The following is a 21123-nucleotide window of genomic DNA, read 5'->3' on the forward strand; positions in this document are numbered from 1 at the left end:
ATGTCACTGACCACTGCACTGCCTCCATGATTTCCTCAGTTTTTCCTTTCCATTAGAACAATGGAGATTTCTAGAGTTCAAAGACTCACAGAGCGGACATCTTAAACAGAGAACCTGATGTCTTCGGTTGTCTTCCTTTAATTTAGCGTAGGCTTCCTTGGAAAGTGAATCTTGTTTTTTTTTAGCAAAAGCAGAGATATAAATTCATGGAGGAACCTCAAGCAAGGAAGAGTCCACCTCCAACTTATCTTAAATAGTTTCTCAAATCCTCAAATAGTATGCGTACCTAGAATCATCTTTAGCCAGGTCCATGAAAAAGTTGAAGAACACTCACCAACAACACCTACCAAATACTAAAATGCTTCCTCGGTAGCTTTAACGAATTGCATCCAAGTGTTTTGGAAAGAGTTGTTAAAAAAAAAAAAAAAAAGGTATACCAATGACCAAACCACCAATTACCCACCTCAAAACTTTCTTAAGCATTTCTCCTGTTTAACAGAAATTAGATCATAACAGTATCCTCTACTTCTGGGTGATATTTCTGTCCTAACGCCTTAAACATGCAGCCAAACAAGTTAATTTTCTTTATGTTCCTCTATCCAGCAAAAAGATCACTTGACAGAAATAAATCCAATGTAAAAATTCTCCTCCAAGACTCACAGGAAGTGTTAAGATTCTGTCGAAAGGGTGCAAAAGAAGGATTCTGATGCGGTCCAATGTCCATGGGGCACCCTGGGAGCCTCTTCCAACCCCAGTCCAGCTACTGTAGCCACCACCATTCAGAGCACACAACACTCTTGTGCAGTCACATCTCCTCCACTTCTGTCCAGCCCCTACCCCCAACAGGACATCCTGAGGCTTGCTGGAATACAATGCCAGTACTCGCTCAGGCCCCAACCAGTGGTCCAAGCGTGGAAGTTACATCATCGGGGAAAAATGGTATTGTTTCAATGGAAATGCACAACAATCTTGACACACTCGTCATCTGCAAAGTCCTACGCAAAATTCAGGTCCAGGAGGAACCTTTGCTCTGGTAAAAAATAATGGGAAGGTGTCGCGAGTTGGCATGCGACTGAATAAGAAGTGTCGCAGGATGGAGGAAGTAGTAAAACTCTGTATGAACAAATATCTGCTCTGGAGTAGAGGTGCACCTTAAGAGTGTGATGACAGAGAAATGCACACAGTATTCTCTCATCTTTACAATCAAATGGTAGACTTTTCATCTTTTTTCTGACATTAGAATTACGTGAGAACAAAACACAACCTCCTGTACACACGACACACCTCCATAAATAGCAGCATAACAATATTCTTACATATTTGTGTTGTGTAACATTCGCAGCTTTGAGATTTGGCAGTAAAAAATATTGGTGTGTACAGCTGATATCATGTCACTGTGTGAGGGTCAATGAGTGAGCACTTCTGGCCACCTAGTGGCAGAAAAGCCATTATAGCATGCTTCACTGCACATAAACATGATCAGACTAGATAATTAGAGCTACCTTAAGTGCTGAACCTCTTCACAATATTTGCTATGTATTAAAGGCATGTGTTCATTTACAGCACTAACACTGGTGTTGTTTAACCAGTTACTATTAATATTGAAAACCTTAATCTGCATTCTTAAGAATCCTTCCACCCATTAAAGCAATATCACTAAGAGCTTAAATCAAAGGCTTCTATACAGCAACTATTCAGCTGTCAAATCTAATGCTTCCTTATTGAAAAGGTGTTACTGTGTGCGTCTTTGCTGTGCATCAACATGTTTGAATGCCACACAAATAGTCAAGTTACTGCACGAAAGATGAGACTTGCACACACCTAATAGCTATTTGGCATACACGCCTGCACACACCCTTGTGTGTATGGACTTATTCCAAATATTTCAGTGAAGATGAGCTCTATCCAGATTAATGCAGAGCCTCTTCAGACTTTCTTCACTTCAACATGTCACCATATCTTATTAAGTGAAAGCTTTTCAGAAAGCAACACAGCCCCGTCTATACCCCTCTTTGCAATGCAAATTGAGACGAGGTATACTCAGGGGATTCTTGTGCGGCGGCCAAGTTAAGAATTGACCTGCATGCCAGATCATAATCTCAGAGAATGAGAGATTGAATAGGATTCCTCAGTGTAGTTCCCTCTGGACTGGCAAACAAAGCACAAAGGACACCCGCTTCTCCCTGCCTCTTGAATCAGGTGTCTGACTCCAAAATACTATTTTCTTACTCTCCGTATGGGGTTTGAAACTCATGCTGCTGCATTCTAAGCACTTGAGTGACTTCTGAAGGGCTGCATTGCTTTGAAGCTATAAGAAAACTACTGAGAAACATTCCCTGGGAACTTCTTTTTAAGACTTGGGAAGACAGTGTGAGAGAGAGGCCATGGTTGTGAATGTCCAGAGGAGAAAACTGTCAGGGGAGAAGGGGGTATTAGATAAGCAGAGACAGAAAACAGACCAAAGGAAGAGTGGAGGAGTAGCTGGTATGCTTTACAGTGAAGCTCTGAGTTATGTGTGTGTTTTTTAAGGGAGATCTGGTCATCATTGCTCACCTTTGACCGTGGCGATGACGGTTCCAGCAGTACTGAGAATGTCCACCGAGTTGAGGCTCTGGTGTTTGCTGATAATGGCCTTCAGGACTCGCAGCAGCTCCCCGAGACGCTCGTGCACTGCCTGATGAAGGCAGTCCTGGTGCTCTGGAAAGTTATAAAGACACTTTTACTTGAACAGTTCATGCATACATTGCATTCAGTCTATCTTGTAATAAGCACATCATGGCTGTATTGTAGAGTTGAGGAATGTTTCAGTTAAGTCAACAAAATAGACCTGTGGCTGAAGTCACAATAGCCTTGTTTCCACCAAGCAGTCTGGTTCAGTTTAGTTTGTTACATAAGGGTTATTTTTGTGTTTCCATTGTCAAATGTTGTGGATGGTACCAATGGAACTGTTACATTCAGTTCCATTTTTTAGTTAACCCTCTGTTGAGGTACCTGGCACACTGATACAATACTAAAATGTTAGTTCACAACCCCGATCGTTGGACGATCAGCAAGGTGCAGACATTCCTCTGCATCATCCGTGAAGAGGACACACAGTGAGAGCTGGATGGAACAGTGACACAACTGTAACTATCTGGTGGTAACCCCACCTACATTTAAGAGTTCTGTATGTGGCGGAAACACAAGACAGATCGAGGGTTTATTGACATGTCAGTACGGTCTAAGGGTACTACACCAAAAAGTGTTCAGTGAAAACATGGCTAATGTGATAACATGGTTTTAGTGACTTAGGATATTATTTACTACGTAGACCAAGCCCTTACAGTAGATACCATTACAAATGTGAATGCTGGATGTGGCTTACAGACTGTGCTTGCACTTAAGCTTCCAAAACTTTTACAAAGCTTTTTACCCCCCATCAACACTCAAATAACTGTTTAAAAATTATGTGTGCAACATTCAGATCAATAACATTGAAGTAAATGACTATTTGCTATGTAAAGACATAGCGAAGTAATGGCAACCCACTGGCTAGCTCATCGCTGCCGCTTTGTACCGCACTCATTCAGCCATCATTGGGACAGCAGCATCACAAAAGTGTAGCTTTTAAAAACGCCCACCCTCCACCTCCCCCCGGATAATACTGTTAGCTCTCTCAGCACTGTTGTTGTTGTTCCATGCTGTTTATGGAGTTAGCACTGTTAGCTGCTAGCTGCCAGCTCAGCCGCCTCCACGAACCGTGTCCAGACAACTCATACACTCGGAATTTCACGACGCCACCATCAAAGACAATAAAAACATCGCCATCGGACAGCATCTACTGGATATCAAGCGCTGAGATCTCACTGACAGCTATTACTGTTATCTTTTAGCCTTGTTAACCTTTGACCAATAAGGTGATAAGAGATCAGGGTTATTCAGTGTTCCTCAGCTACAAGTCATTGTGCAATTAGCCAGGTTTGTTGTGCTATAGCAGATGCTATGTACAGGCTTTTCAAGGTACTATTTCATGCTGTGAATTGTGTTTCCAGTCTGAAAAATGCTATAATTAGAGGACTTGCACTCCATTTCAACACTGAGGCTTAACAGTGCATCACATGCTATAAAACCTGAGCAGACTGGACCTGGAACACAGCTCTAAAAACCTCTCTGCTTTACATGAATGGAGCAACCTCATTGGAAAAAGGATTACTACATGACATTCCAGCTCTGTTGGTTGAAAGAGTGACCATGGCAGCCATGACAAACCACTGTCTGTCTAGGCAAATACACCACAAAGCAGAGCTGCACACAACTCAGCAATCGTACACACAGAACTAAAAAGGGTACTAACCTGACAGCAAAGTGCACTAAAACATGACCTACTGTGCTCTTTCTGCAATTAGCAGTTAGTTAGTAGTTAACCAAAGAAAACGTGGCATCTCAGGCATGTGGTTCTGTGTACAAGTTGTGACTTTACTAACAGTGAGTCACCACCATTTACAAAAGGGACAAAATACACTGTGTTATCAGGTAACCTTGATAATGTCCCCTTGACATCATCAAAGAATGTGGCCACGAGAAAGCAAATGTAAATGAGTATATGATCTATGTTAAAGTGTTTTTACTACTTATTTGAAACATACTGAGCACTGAGGGGTAGTGGGACAGGTTTCTGACACAGCTAACATGACTGGATTTCCCAAAGACGGCTAATACAAAAGGGTAATAGGGACACACACACACAGAAACACATGAAATATGTCTCAGTCCAAAGCTGTAATCACACTAAATACATAGCAGGCTGCTTGGCGGGTTGTTTTTATGTCATGCTTTGATTGTGATCATTAAAGTCACGTGTATAAATGAGTTTATCCTTGGTCAGATCACCTTATAATTTCCTTGTAAATTAAGATTATGTTAAAAAAAATACACACACTCATACTCACACACTCATACTCACACACTCATACTCTCACACACACACACACACACACACACACACACAAAGAATGAATACAGGCAGTCAAAGCCACATTTTGTGCTGACGATCACCCCTGGATTACCCCTTCATGGAAGGGGGGATCAGAAAGACTTTAGCTGTCTCCCATTTTTTCTTTTATTCATTAGCCCTCTTTTTTGGAGTGGGACAAATAGTGCCGCCAGTCCGGCTAATAATGCTGGGTCTATGTGGCCGCCATGACAATGCTTGCTGAGTCCTGACCCGGAAATCCAGCCAACTAACCAGCAGGTGACAAGTTCACATGGACCAACAGGTCACAACATCACAACAATAATCACACAACTAGGATAAAGCGCTGAAAAAACAACAACATACGCGGGCCAAAATTCACCCACTAACTGTCAACAGAAAGCCACAGAGGGCCACACTTTGTTTTCTATATGCCTCAAGCTCTATTATAGGACTCTGACTGCCCCTGTTTTCTCTTAATGAACGAGACATGGTGGTCATATTGTGCCAAATGGCCATACATGCTGCTTCAATGCAACCAATCAGCATAGACTGCAACAGCCACTTAACATAAACCAAAAGAGCTGGAGTGATTGAGTAAGGTGTAATGACTCAGGGCAACAACACTGCAAGTGGGTCACAAGGTAATTCCAGGAAAACAAAAAATCAGGGACTTGCAAGAGATCCACACACAAACAAATCAACTTGGCACACTGCTTAAAAAAACCCAGGACACCCCAAAATGATTACATAAGACAAGCACAAATCCCAGACTGTTCCACTACCACATGAACTACCCCATGCCAACATGCCCTGCTGCTTCTCGCTTGCCAAAAGCTCAGGACCTGGAGAGTCCTATCCTTCACCATAGCAACATTCTTCATCCATCTTCATCAGATGTCATGCACAGCTCCTTCTAATGCCAAGGACCGAGTAGTTTTTGATGATGAAAGCCTCTTGTCCTTTTGTTTCAGCTGCCCAGCTCCCCACGAGGCAGGAAAAGGGCCAGCAGTGTGCTTCTGGCACAACCACTCATCAAACTGAGTCTCGATACTTGTATACAATCAATGCACATGGGCATACAGAGGAGTTCATTCTCTTTGTTAGCTGCCTGGAATACTGTCATTTGAGAAATGACTGTATCTGTACAATTCTTATGAAAGGAGAGACAGTGCTTAGTGATTTTATAGTGGTATCCAATGTATTGAGTTCCCATCACAAACCTTTTAACTGTTTTTTTTTCCATTTACAGTGGCTCAATTTTTTTGGAGTTAATGCAAAAATAACAACAACAAAAATAACTATTTGCCTGGATTTTAGATTCAAAGATGTAAAAAATGCTATAGAATTTCCCTTTCACTAAATGTTTGTACAATGTTAATCCTTTATTGTTGATCAGTTTTCCCAAAAATCGTATCTCTCACAGGGACCCCAGCCCACAATACCTTGATAAGGGTCAAAGTTTACAATGAGCCGCTTCAACCTTTAAGCCCTTAATTGGTCCTGGTCAGTTTAGATCCCATTTATGGACATTATCCTTTCAATAACAAAACACACACAATGGCCTAAATCATCCCTACACAAGCTATACATCCCAATCATGGACCGAGTAACTGAATCCTGAGTCCTGGAGGCATCAAGTCTGGGCAAGCTAAAGGTTTATTAAGGACAAGCCTCAACCATGAATGCCCACGAGACAGAGGGTCTTCCTTTGCAAAGCTCCATGGGCTTCAATCTTCAATGGCAGTTGTGTGGCCTATTGGACCATCCTAAATGGAGGCTAATTAGCAAGACATTATGGTTGCGTCCACCAGCTCAGCAGGACGCAGGATAATGTACAGAGACTGATTATTTAACCCCTCAACTGCCATTCTGCGCGAGACACAAAGAGAAGAAGACTCGTTCCCACCGGGGAGGGTTGGTTAAAGGCACATCTGAGTAGTACATTTTGTTGCAGCGGTAGTATTGTCTTATTAAAGGTGAGAAAGATAAAGTTTGAAAAGAAAAAATTCTGTGGAAAAACTTGCAATGACAGATGATGTTTCGATTTGCAAATATTGGCCATCTGAAAACTTCAAAACAAACAGGCTGCTGGGAAGATCTTCCCATTTTCCTGAAGACCACTGAGTTTTGCATGAGGACTTGTTTGAGTGCCGAAGACTCACCATTGTCCCTGGGGCCACTAGCAAACAGTGGGCTGGTCGCCTCATGGGCCTACCACATGAAGCATTTATGGAACAATAAATCACAACGGCAGCTTTTCACTTTTCACGGGAAAGCGGGATTGGAGTGTGAGTGTGTGTGTGTGTGTGTGTGTGTGTGCGTGATTGTGATTGTAAGGAGTGATAGGGGAGGAGTTTTGCTGGGTATGGGGGGGTTGTGTGTTATTTGGGGTGGTGCTCTCCCTTGGGATTTGTCCCAAATTTACCCCTGCACCCCACATCCCTGCTTCAGTGGGGGTTATGAGAGAAGGAGTGAGTGAGAGACATTCCTGGGCATAATAAGCCCTGGTGAATGAAGGCTACAGGGGGATCAGACTCTGATCCTGATGAGAAGGAGGCCGCGGATCAGGAGCTGCTCTGAGGCTGCCAGTAACACATTGCCAGGTTTTTACTTCATTAGCGTCATGGAAACCCAACATTCCAGCCTCTTGTTTGGGAGCGGGGACGGGAGTTGCAGGAGCGAGGGGTGGAGGGGGATCCATAATGAAAACATTGTCGGATCATTCACCATCGAGATGACACCTCAATACCAAAACATACTGATGCCCTTCTGGAACAGACTGTCTGGAATATAAATGTTATGGACCCACACATACACAAACATAAGGCCAACGACTCCTGTTTGATAACAGTTTAACCTCAGGATCTGGTCTAAAGAAACACAAATATTACATTTGTTGTTTATGTCTGTGCAGTATGTGGTGAGGCAATGTTGGAGAACATAAAACCTGTAGACACAGCAATAATCTTTAGCGGGGATATTTGTGAATCTTAACATTGGGCCTCATTCACTAATATGAGCATTGAAATGTTCTATCTTTATGCACAAGAAAGTGTGCACAAAAAAATTACCATCCAATTCATGACATGCACACCTGCCAATTTTGTCCTTACCATCATGCCTATGTTAATGGATCAGATTCATTCTAAATTGACAGAATCAATCAATGGGCATACTGCCACACCACCATTTTACAATATAAGGAGATATGTGTGCCAAGAGGTGTAGTTATTTCTACATACTGTATATCAATGACTGTAATAAAGAGCTTGGCCAACAAAACACAAAACCAAGTGATGTAGGGCTGCAACTTACGATTATTTTCATTGTCGACTAATCTGTCGATTATTTCTTCGATTAGTCGACTAATCATTTTATCGAAAAATATGTTAAAATGTTGAAAAATGTCGGTCTGTCTCTCCCAAACCCCAAAATTATGTCATCTAATGTCCTGTTTCGTACTCACGCCAAAGGGTTTTAGTTCACCGTCATGGGAGAGTGTCTAAAGCTGCCAATATGTGAACATAAAAAGCTGCAATAAGAGTATTTCGGGGTACTTTTTGATGAAAAAAGACTCAAACCAATTAGTCGACTTCTAAAATAGTCACTGATTATTTTAATAGTTGATTAGTCATCACTTAGTCGACTAATCGTTGCAGCCCTACAGTGTTTCTTGTGACTAACAGACAAGCTTAGCGAAGTTTGTGGAACACCGCATTGGCTCCATAATCCGGTTGGTGTGCAGCAGTCAGCTTCCAGGGATTGACAGTGGGTGAAGTTGTAGGAGGGCAAAACTACAAACAACTTACTTTTTGGTTTTTAGCCAGGGGTCGGCAAGCCAACAACTATCAAAAGTGCAGCTTCAGGTTACTGGTAAGCTTCACTATGTCCTCTTTGAAGTGTTTTTTCTTCCTTCGGACTTGCAGGATTATGTGGGGTGGACACATAAAAAAGGAGTCACTGCGCCCAAGTCCTATAATGTGTTGACTAACATGTCAGTAGGTGGGTTTCCATCCACCTATTTTTATTCGCATTTTCAACAATTGCGAAAAGAAACTTGAATGGAAACGGCAGAAATTCGAAAAAGGGCCGAAATATTGCAAAAAAGTTTTTACACTTGGAGGGGGTGGAAAAGTCAGCGTATTGATATTAGGAAAATGCGACTTTTGGCAATGGAAACAGATTTAGCGAATAAACAATGACGTAGGCTACCGAATCCTACTTCTATTTCACACACACCTGTGTGAACTTAGAGAGAGGTAATTACTCCAGTGTCAGGTGAGTGTAGGCTATTTCACAGCTTACCTGAATAGACTGGATGTGTTGAATACCGGTGCATCATGTGCGCTGCCTGGTGTACCAACACAGACATCACGGCATTATGTAGGCTACGCTGACAACGCTGATATGAGTGTGATGAGAGCTCTCACAATAGCCAAGAAGTTCCCAAGGAATCTCTCCATCTCGCCGTAGTCATGGATGTGCCGGTAATTGTTTACATCAGTTGTGGACATGAGACGCTCTCAATGATGTCATCTCACGGCGCCCTCTTCTTCTACGGGTGCTTTTGCGTTTTATTTTTCATGAGAAGCACCACCTTCTGCTCGACCTGTTGACTCCCAATACTCGCAAAACAATAATGAATGGAAACGTGCATAAATTCGCATTTTCTTTTGCGCATTTTCACAAACTTTGCTTAAAATTTGCAATACGTTTGGATGGAAACCCAGCTTGTGACATTCTTATGTAAACAAACACACAAGTAAACACAAGGTTAGAATAATGATCAAGTTCATGTCCACATATCGTACAATAAGTCAATGAAGTAATGATCGTGAGATGTCTACCTACACCCCTGACCCCCAGGTCACTACAGTGTATTTTCTGTGAATTGTTTTCTTTGGTACCCCTCCCTCTATGCAGGTCCCACGTTAACCTGCAGGGTTAATGCAGTGGTCAAGCTTGGCTATTTGCATAACTGTCCAGTTTTAACACATAGTGCAACAGAGCTGGATCTGGTGTCACAGAACAGATGTTGTCCATTCTAACTTGAGATAAGCGCAATACCCAAAAGTAGTGTTATAATAGGCCACCCCTGGACTGTACATATTTCTCCAGATCAAAGGGAAACTACCCTCATCTATATTTTACATTTACATGAGTTTTTATACAGTCAGTTTTTTAAACAGATGTATCAGTTTGGTTCCGACCAAAGAAAACTGAGGGAAGAAGAATATTTAGCCAACAACAACAAAAAATGTATTTGTGGAAAATCAAAGTATCTCAGACCCAAGCAATCAGTGTGAAAAGGTTTGTAATACTTATCATTTGCTAACAGTGTATAGACTACCAAACAAGAATAGAATGCTTTTATAACGCAAGGCCATCAGTGCTATAAAAAAAGATGCTGATGCTTTTGTGATATGTACCATTAGGAAACTCTCTCAGTTTGGGGAATAAACATCAATGGCTTGACTCTTTGAGGCACAAAACTTCCACTAGGGCCTGACACAATATGACTTGGCAACATTCCTTTCACTCTGGCCCTAGCTATGCTCAGTCATGCATTGCAAATCATGGGAGCAATGTATTATCTATGCTTCAAAACATTTGAGGGAACGGAGGGGTGCTTATTGCCACAAAGCAAGTGTGAAATCACTAAACATGTCACAACTGGGTCCGCAGAGGTCCGATCAAATGGAGGCAGCTCATGGCGGAGGGGGCTAAATAGGATGTTGGACAGGCTGGCCATGACCAATGTCAATCAAAACCTCTCAATGTGTCCCATTGAGTCAGACCACAGCTGGACATTCCAGCGAGTCACCCCCTAAATAACCAGCTAGGAGTCTGTAGTGGCAGTTGTTTCAAAGAAATTGTGCATTCATCAAAAGCTATGGTGAGGCTAGGTTTAAAGGGGGTCCTTTGAGACTTGCCCCCTTCTTCAAAAGACAAGCAGCCAAATGTGGGTCTAATAATCAATCACTGAGTGACTCAATAACCTTTGTATTGTTTAAATGGATTCCTCTTTAATTGGCTGGGGTGAAATGCCACATTCTTTCACATTACATCTTTAATAGGGTATTCATGTGCGATGCTAAAAATGACCTTATCGTTTCAATCCAAATCGAACTATTTGCCCAACTATAAGGGGGTCTTGCAAAATGGGTCCACTTAACCTTTAACACTTGGGCGGGGTCATTGCAATGGGTGGCCCATACATCCCTTGATATCCCCCTCCCCAGCATACTTCCTGTGGTCAGCGGCCCTGGTCCACCTCTGTCCACAGACCACCGGTGGTCCACTCTGCGGATTAGCAGATTACATGCAGCTGGTAAAAGGCAGGGGAACTTTGCCTTCCCAGACTCCTGTGCTCGTACCGAGGCATTCCCTGTTGCTTCACCTTTGAAGCTCTTTTCCTTATGACTACATGCACAAAGAGCGGGCGTTTAAAAAGAGCCCTAGGCTAGACACACAGCACCTTCCACCTAGGTGGGGGGCTTTTATGTTCCCACTCTACAGGCTACTGCCTTTGTCAGGCTTGTTAGCTGTTAGCTCAGGAAACTAAAAGTGAATGAAAAATAATGCTCAATGAAGGCTGAAGACAGGAAATGCCTGACATTAAGTCTGACTAATAGAGAGGAACACAAGATATAACCACATATTGCAAACTCCAGTAATAAAGATCCAATAAGGAATTGACAATTGTCCAAAATCCAAGGGGCAACTTATAAAATGTTCCAAGATGTCCTTCTAGTTAACAGACACATTTACTCTTGGAAATTTCTCTCTTTATTCATTCGCATATCAATTAGATACCCAGTGCGAAGTGAAGAATTTGTTTTCCCCCTCTTTCATTTCTCTTTGGAGCTGTCTGTCACTGTGAGGAAAGACAGGCAACCTTTCTCTCTGGATATCCCCCCACATCACCACCACCACCACAGCCGCCTACTGTTGATGCAAAGCTCTGAAGGTTGGCATTCCAACTATGCTTTCTTTAAGAGAAACTGCAAATCCCCCCACCGTGCAACCTCTCGCTGGCAGCCAAACTGGTCAGGCATTAGACTGAAGAGACTACAGTTGCTCCCCAAGCTGTGTTATGTAGGCAAAGGAACATCAGCAGGCCAGAGAGGTGGGAGGTGGGAGAGCTGTCTAACAAGTACAAAGATGGGCCCCTTTAGTACACCTGTCAAGGGGCAGAAGTGGGAGGTGAGGGGGCTGAGGTTGGGGGACAAACACAGCAATGAGAACAAGAGGACACTGTTTAGCTTTACTAGCATCCTAATCCTGAGAGAATGGGCTTTGTGTGATAGAAAGCTTGTGCTAGAAAACTTACTAATAACTGTCAATGCATTCTATTTAGTGAGATGTTTATAAAAAGGGAATAGGGGGAAAAGATAACATTTTTATGTTCAGTTGGAAGACAAGAAAGTACATCCCAAGGGTTCAAGAAAAACAAGAGCCCTCTGTGAGCAAAACACACTGGTTTGTTTCTTACCATGGTTACAATTAACAGCTTGAGCAGACCCCGGCCTTACATGGAGGTGAAGGTTTTCAGGGCTCTGGAGGCAATATTGGCCGACACCTGCCAGTCCTGATGAAAGGTACTAATGCCAAGGGGCCTCCTGCATATGTGGGCCCCATGTCCATTCACTACTAGTTATAAAATATGCAGCTTAAGAGGCTTCTGAATTCCAGGTAACACAATTGGAGTGTGTCTCAAATCGTATACTTCTGTACTAAACACTCCATATTTTGAGTGCATTTACACTAGAGCTTAGATTCTCTGCCCGAGCCCGACCCGGCCCGCGGGCCCAAGCTGGGTCGGGCCGGGACCCCCCCACCCCTCTGACGGGCCCGGTCAGATATGAGAGAGAGAGAGAGAGAGAGAGGAGAGAAATATGAGAGAGAGAGAGAGAGAAATGGCTACAGGTTGGGGGATGCAATTCATACATACAGTGGGAGGGACAGCGGCTTTCCGTGCCTCCAAAAAATATGCCCTATTCATTCAGTGTTTACCCAACACGCTCAATACATGGACATGCAATGACAAATTGTCATTAACTTATTACGTTATAAAAAAACGATGAAAATATGGACTTACCCATGTTTAAAATGACCTGTTGAAGTGAAAAAACGAGTACTGACGAGAAATGCGCTGCCTGTGTGGACAGTCAAGCGCCTGCGAGTACACTCGCAGGACTTCCGCAGCACTAACGCGCTCTGTGTGTCCTTAGCGTTAATTATAACAGCCAACTTATTGAAAAATGTCGGGTTTAAATCGGGCTCGGGCCCATAATTACAGTTAATTGAACGGGCCGGGCCGGTCCCGGACATAACGTGCATGGGCTTGGGCCGGGTCGGGCTGAATTTTTTGGGCCCGATCTAAGCTCTAATTTACACTGCACAGTACGGGAAAATGCAGTGTACTACTGGCACACTCAAAACGGTCCAAATGAGTGTGAAATGATGGACACTTCTCACCCTCAATGGTCACCATCTTTGAGACGTAGTGGAATCTTTTGACATATCCTCGGCCACCATGGCCTTTGATAAGGAGCCTGAGCTGGCTACAGTAAACACCACCTCGTTATACAGATGTAAGGTATACATGTTTTTTGCACTAAGTACCTATACTGTTTTTGAATAGAAGCAGTCAGTAATGTTTGTTGGGTCTGTAATGATTTGGTACCGTGAACAATGCTAACATTAGCTTGGTACCTAACATCGCTCGTTATCTAGCTTGCTCAGCAATGGTAGCACATTTTAATCAGCATTGATGTTGTGATGTAAGTTAAGTTTATGTGTTGGTGGAGACAGAGGTCAAATGTTGGCAATAATGCTCCACCATCCGTTTGCAATTTGCCACTTAAAAAGTAGATGATGAAGAAGAGGCGGTTCAAAAAAAGCCATTGTCACTAAGTAAGTGCACTGCCCTGTGAAAATTAGTGCACCACACAAGAAGTACATTGTGTACATAGGATACTAAATTGAAGTGTACTAACAGAACTATGCGATTTCAGACACACTGTTGGTTAGATAAAAAGACACTATTGCTTGTGTGTTGCATGCTCTGGCAAGTTCAATACACCCCAATAGCTTCGCTTTCCTCCCCTGCCCTTTCTACACCCCAATGGGATCTAATTTGAATCTCACAAGACAGGACAGACTCCAGTTGATCCCGGCTATGCTTCACGCTCAGTCTGTCTACCTCCACATCAAACAGGGTCTCTGTTCCTTTTCACTGAGCAAAGCAACCAAGTTCCTAAACTTACAGAATGTTGTGGACAAAGACAGCGGCTGGTTATCCTTCTCTCTCCCCCATCAGCTCCATTGGGCCTTTAACAAGTTATGAGCTGTGCCCAGCATGCGGCTGACCCAGGCACATGCAAGCATGCCCTAAGGTTGGCTCTGGCAGAAAAACAAGGCCAATTACGCTCAGTATAGCCCGTACTACACAGAGATTTACAACTAAACGTTATGAAGACAAGAAACTAAGATTGAATAAGATTGAAAACTCTCAATTAAAATCTCACTCAAAGACTTGTGAGTATGGAGGCTGGGATACGTGACTCATGCTGTTTGTAGGGTTGCAGCAGCATAACTTGAAATCGTAAACTGTGGTATGAAAATAGACGGTTATCATACCATGTGCATTTGCTTATCTATGGTATTTAAAAGAAATGCAACCAGACAGAGAATCTCACCAGTGCTTGCGCATCTCCTTTCCTCCTCAACTGCCCGTCAGACTTTCTACACATACTTCCATTAAAAACAATGATTTCAAGTTTCAATTCCAATACAGCATTTGTTCAAAATAAAGTGTAATACTGTATAACATGATACCATAAAACCGTGATATTTAAAAGTACTGCCTGTGCTTTAAGAAGTGGCCAATGGGTTTTCCATGTGACAAAAACAGCGTGCTAAAACCCATGACTTGCCTTAATGACATGCTGAAACTGAAATAAGCACCTGTCACCTGCAGCATCTAACAAGTTCCCTACGGCTGACTCTTTACAAATTCTCCCTTGCAAAGCTGACTCGCCAAACACATAATTACAGTAAATAGATCCCTCACAACATAGGTATGGTCTTAAATAACAAAACACATATACTTAAAGAGATCAGGGTGGGTTTTTGCTTGGTGATGTAGAGATTCAAATAATTATAATGTCTGAAAGGGAGTACAGGGAAGTGAATACTTATCAAATCCTACACCTTTTTTCTATATTTTATGAATAAACTTAATATTAACTACGAATATTCCCACTTTCCGCCCCAGTGTTCACCACACACACCTCGATGAAATCAAATAAAATTCTAACAGTCAAGACAAAACAAGAATTAATGCTGCCTTCTCTAATTCTAGATGAGTTTAATCCAGTGCAGGGGTAGAGGCCACAGATTCAAGGGCTACTTAAGCTTATTCAGGGGATAAATTTGCCATCTTAGTTTCAAAGCCTTAATCCAAGAAGGACGAGGAGAGGTCTTTTGATCACGCAATCAAATGGGTGCTAGTTAAATCTGCCATACTGAATACTGAGGAATACTGCCATCTTTAATATCCAAACTACTCCACAGCTGACTGCAAGTCTCAACTGTGTATATAGGAAGTTTCTAAAGTCCAGCCCCTCATCAGAGCCCACAGTCCTTGGCTTCTCATGTGTAGTGTGGGAATCCTGAGGCTTTATCTCAGTGTGTGGCAGACATCGACAGCCTCCTGGAACAAAGCTGCCACAGCAAAAACAGTGCCCATAACCATAAATCTTACCAGAGGGAAGGAAGGAGAGAGACACAGAGAGGGAGCTCCCTTGGGTTACAACTTGAAAACAACTTACAAATCTTCAAGTGCAGTTAGGCTATTAAACTTGACAAGTCAACATGGTTTTGCCACCTGTGTACAGCGTGATACAACTGCACACACTGTGTATTTCCAAAAGACAGATTTTAAGCTGATGGTGCTCTGAACAGGATATGATTTAATGTTTTCTTTCTTCAGGCAGAGGGGATAAATTGACCTGCCATATGTCACAATAGTCTGCACTTTAATCCCAGGCGGTACAAATCCAAAGATCTAACCCGAGCACTGCATCACTAATGCTGAGCGGTAGCTGTGTTTCTAAACAAAGATCACCCAAAACAATTAAGGTAATGTAATAAATCCTGTTAGGCAGCTTGATTAGTAAGATATACATTAAATTAGTAAGAAAATTTAATTTAGGGACCAGACTCTCAAACCATGGATGTAACTTGATCTTCAAGAGACAACTTTTTAGTAAGGAAGGCTAGTTGTCCTGTGCCTGAGATAATTTACAATGGCTTTAAATATGGCCACAGTAAAAGAACCATAAAAGGAACTTTTTGGAGGCAAGAAGAAGCTTGCAATGCTTTAACAGTGGATCCCAGACCCAGTGGGATAGACTGTCTAAACAGAGCACCATTACAGCCATTAAGAGGGTTTGGAATGGTTAGTGAAAAGACCAAGTAGGGCTAATTTTAGGCTGGTATTTCGCAAGGAGTGATTTAGAATACAAATCGCTAAAATAGCATTTAGGCTTTCTCTGAGGACCCAGACCAGCATCACTTTCCCACAAAGCTTTAGCATCTTTGTAGAGTACTCAACAGGCTTCCAAAAAGACAAAAAGCACTTATTCTTCCACATATTTACATCACATTTCAAAACAAATTGCAACTCAGTAAAGTTAAGTTTAACATCAGTACAACCATCATACCATTTTCTTTACTGCCAATGATTTAAAGAAAAAAAGGCAACTCTAAAAACATGTTTGGCTCCTTGCCACAAATTTGTACCTCAACAAGTGGTCAGGTGTATTACAGTGAAGAACATTACACAACACCTGTGTGGACCCTTTTTAGTAGGGACCTGTTAATCATTAAAACCAAACACCATGCATTCAGTGTGAGGAGAGAGCGTCTGAAAGCCACACTGATTAACTGAGGACACTTATGACTCAGTGCTTACACCTCGAAGGAAAACACACAGCTGACATAAGGCAGTATGACTCGTACGCCTGCACAAGTCATCCATTAACACTGGCAAATTAAAACTATGACCAATGATGATGGAGCTGTGACAAAACATTGTTTTTATGCATGCTTAAGCAGCCTTCCTTCCTAGAAAGAATGTCGGCTGGGTTGCGCAAGATTTAGAGGAGTTTTATTGGCAGGAGCGCATAAGCTGCAACCAGGTTTGGGTAGTTGAGCATTTACTGATAACTGGCTTGGAATCATATTATATCAACATGTCACATCATGGTATCAGCTGATATTGGCTTTAAAATGAAATATCAGAATGGGCCAACTTCTGCCGATATGACAAAGATGTATATATTTTTTTTAGAAAAAGAGAGACGACTGGTCGCTCTCTACAATCAAACGTAGATTAGAACCTTGTGGTGGTGCTCACAGAGAACAGGAAACAACAGGATACAAAAGAAGGTAATCAAGGCACTCCAACGACATAGAAAACAAGGAAGGAAGTATTAAAAAGCCTTTACTGTAGTGGCTGAATCGTTAAAAGAGCCAACATGTTTCCACCACTGCAGGTCTTCGTCAGGGCTTTAAAACGAGTTTTTACATGCATTTTACAAATTTCTTAAACCACCACAAATTAAAGCAACAGGCTTAGAAAACATAAGTCTGTGAAATAGTATTTTCCTTTGGGCTTTTTAAAGTTTAAAGGAAATTTTCTTTAAAAATGCATATAAATCAGACAATCAAATAACAATACTACACAATGCAAACACAAATAGGCTACATAGTCCTAAACCATTACATAAGTAGGCTTACATAAATAATAATGCATATAAAAACCAAGACAAACTGGGGTACAAGCATACAGATAAAGACGTATATTCAGTAAGAGGATTCAGGGAATAATGTTAATGCATAATTTACCATAATCTAAGGATATATCCGTATCAGTTGTCGACCAAATGAGTTGTTATATACCTGCACATCGGATATCAGCATAAAATCCAATATCATGCATCCCTGAATTATATGAATAATGGATGACTGAATACATGTCACACTGTCAGCATATGTTTCAAGCAACAAGTGGGTGTTTGCTCTGTAGGTACGCAGGGTACCTGAGACAGGGGAAGTTAGTAGGAGAGGTGACAGGGAGATGAAACAACTGTGGCTGTAAGATATCACAGGAAAGCTGTTATTTACAGTGCTGACGATGCATCTGTGTAAAAGCATCAACACAAGAGAAACCATAGACTGTCCAGCAAAAGGATGGGAGTTGAGAGCTGGCTCCGTTTGACAACTTGTTCCAAATTGTCTGATCCATCGGATTCATACGCCTCGAAGCTTATCAATTCCTTTTATCCATGCTGACATGTTTACACACTGCAAAACAATGACGTCAAACTCGTGTCTATGCTGCTACAAACATGCAACAAGAACCGCTTTTGGTAGACACAAAGAAGTGGTCCAAATTGTGGCTTCATTTGACAGAGAAAGATGACAACAGTGCAGCTTGTAATGTCTGTAAAATTATCACTTCAACTAAGGGTGGAAACACCAGCAATAAGCTAAGAAATCTTTTTATGCAACATGGGCTTAAAGTCCAGGAATGCCATGTATGAGTGCCACTGCTTCCCAACCAAGCAGCACGTCCATTACAGAGGGTAAAATGCCTATGTTATAATAACATCAGCGCAGCACAGGCAGGCTTGGTATATTTTTTCTTTGACTAAGAATGCTGCCTAAATAATCTGTCATTTCATCTACATTGTATTCAGACTCAGAGATAATAAAATGACACTGAAGATCTGTGTCAACCTACTTTTTTTCTACACATAAAATCAGTGAGGACTCAATAAGCGAATCGATAAAGAATCAGACCAATGAACACAATCAATAATGACACTGGTAAATCTTATCAGTTGCCTTCCTTAGTGTTGCAGCTGCAAATTAACAAAGAGCAGATCTGGAGTTGTTATATAACAAGCAAGCTGCTCCAAGTCTACTAAAAAGGGAACATCATCGGATTACTAAATTAAAAAACCTGACAAGAATCCCATACATCTACCTGTTTCAACATACAGTCAATCTTCTACAATTACAATACTGACAGATCCACATACTGATTCCAATCTTTGTAAACATGAAGTGTTTCCTGTCACACCCTGCCCTGCTCAGCTTCACTGAGCCAATTGCTTTTGCTGTTTTCATTCTTAACCAGCTGACGCACACAATTGGCCATCATTCTGCTTGGCAGCGTCCAAGCACAAAAACACTGATGACACACCTGTCCCAGTCAGACAGGCAGCCACAACAATACACCCTCACTCCTAAAATAGATGATGAGATGCACAGCAATCTTCAGTCAAGCTCCAACAAATCACAGCGACTCCAAAACAGAGTCTATCGTGTGTTGAAGGAGGACACGCTGGGGCCGAATGTTTGTTACGCTAATCTTATGATGGAGAGCTTCAGAGGACCCATTCACCGTCAAACACAAAGGACCACCTCCACGGCTCATCTGGTCTCCAACGTCCTCTGTGACCCCGGTTAAGACCAAAATAATAATCCCCTCCAATTACTGACACGTCCTTCACAAGTGGCCACTGGACGAGGTTACAACTTTAAGGACGAATGTAACTGTGGAGATGCTGTGGAGAGCTCATCACTGACCTGACAACAAAGACGGCACATAAACAACTTCTTCTCAGGCACGATTTAAAAAACAAAATGCGGTCATGTGTCATTGGCTCTGACCACAACTGAGCAGCAGCAGCATAATAATTACCATTTAAGGTTGATGTGCATGCTAGGAAAATAAACTTTTTTTTTTACAAGTGAAACATTCGTAATGGAATTGGCTGAAGAAACCCCGCAGGGACCAGTCCCACAGGCAGCAGCTATTCTTGACTTGGGAAAGTATCATTTCTGTAAAAGCTGCCAGTTAGCAGCAGCATGCTAGTCTGCAGATGCCTCCCGGGACAATGGGTGTCAGACTCACATCGTTGACTGTGAATGCAGGCACTGTTGTGAGGGGTATACGGCTTTAAGCTGAATATTGCTCTTGACTATTGGCCTGCGTGGTGAAAAAAAAAAAAAAGGAGGGTTCATTTAGGTTTCAGTCAGTGGCGTGGGTAATGAGAGGTTTGAACTATTGTGAAGCGCTGCAGAGACAATATGGCCATAAATTAGAGGGGGATTCAAATCACCTCCAATCACAGCACAAGTCAGTGACTCCCAACAATCTGTCAGCAAGCTCTGCTGAAAGCCAGAGAGCACTAAACCTCAACAGTGACACTCTGAAGAGGTTTAAAGATAAGCATCTTGATACGACCAATAAAATAAACCCAAATATCTCAGTGTGAGGTCTGTTTGCATGAGGTCAAGTGTCCTCATATAAAATCACTGATTTGCCAAACACTCTCTTTAACTTTATTTTGTTGTGGAGTTTGAAATTACTTTGAGACACAATGTTCTCTGTGCTAGTTTCCTCGGCAGCAGACAGGTCTGTTCTTACATCGTAATCAGCCTATTTTCCCCAAATCGGCCCTTTCCTGTATTTAGCCAAATTAAGCCGTCTAATGGGAAAACTTCGCTTTACAATCACGTGTTGGCATCTCAGTGACTACATTTGCATAATTGAGCTTGTGCTAACTCAACCTGTAAATTGTGAGCAGTTACATTAGTAGCAGAGTGGGCTGACAGTTACTGAATGATGTTTATCATGAGTAGGGTTGGGTATCATTCACATTTTTGCCAGAGCTCCTTGGCTGGCTTCCAGGCTCCAGGGCACTTTAGTGGCACTACTGCCTCCTCTTTAAATCTGGTGTTGTCTCTCAGGTACCAACATTTGGCAACGATGCATTTAACATGTGTCAGACCTCAGTGGTACCAACGTAATTCAGTCCATACCCTTTAAAGTGCTGGGTCCGGTACCCAACCCTAGCCATGAGTTTATTTTCAAGCCCATTTAAGGTATGATATTCGAAAGTTCTGCTTACAGTCTATTTGGAAAGGGCACGGATTATAAACCGGTTTCTTAATGACAAGCAGCAACCTGGCCAAAATGTCTAGTATGAAAGCTATGCAACCTTGGTACACAGCAAGAACCTGTGTGTGCATGCTGTGTATTACCCGCCTTTAATCTGCTATTAAACACACCAAAATTACAACTG

The 21123-nt window shown here is 42.2% G+C and overlaps 1 protein-coding gene across 2 annotated transcripts in view; it reads right to left on the reverse strand.

Annotated features, from left to right (window-relative positions):
• Positions 1 to 21123, reverse strand: part of arhgap29a (Rho GTPase activating protein 29a) — a 42097-nt gene that overhangs the window by 17509 nt on the left and 3465 nt on the right. Inside the window, exon 3 of one of the 2 annotated variants that reach the window (XM_033638847.2) lies at positions 2554 to 2697. In XM_033638847.2, the coding sequence (XP_033494738.2) occupies positions 2554 to 2697 (144 nt within the window). Of the gene's footprint in view, positions 1 to 660; positions 843 to 2553; positions 2698 to 21123 lie in introns of those variants that run through there. The other variant, XM_033638848.2, reaches the window with a different exon arrangement.

Source organism: Epinephelus lanceolatus, chromosome 20 (assembly GCF_041903045.1).
Source record: "Epinephelus lanceolatus isolate andai-2023 chromosome 20, ASM4190304v1, whole genome shotgun sequence".
Classification (NCBI taxonomy): Eukaryota; Metazoa; Chordata; class Actinopteri; order Perciformes; family Serranidae; genus Epinephelus; species Epinephelus lanceolatus.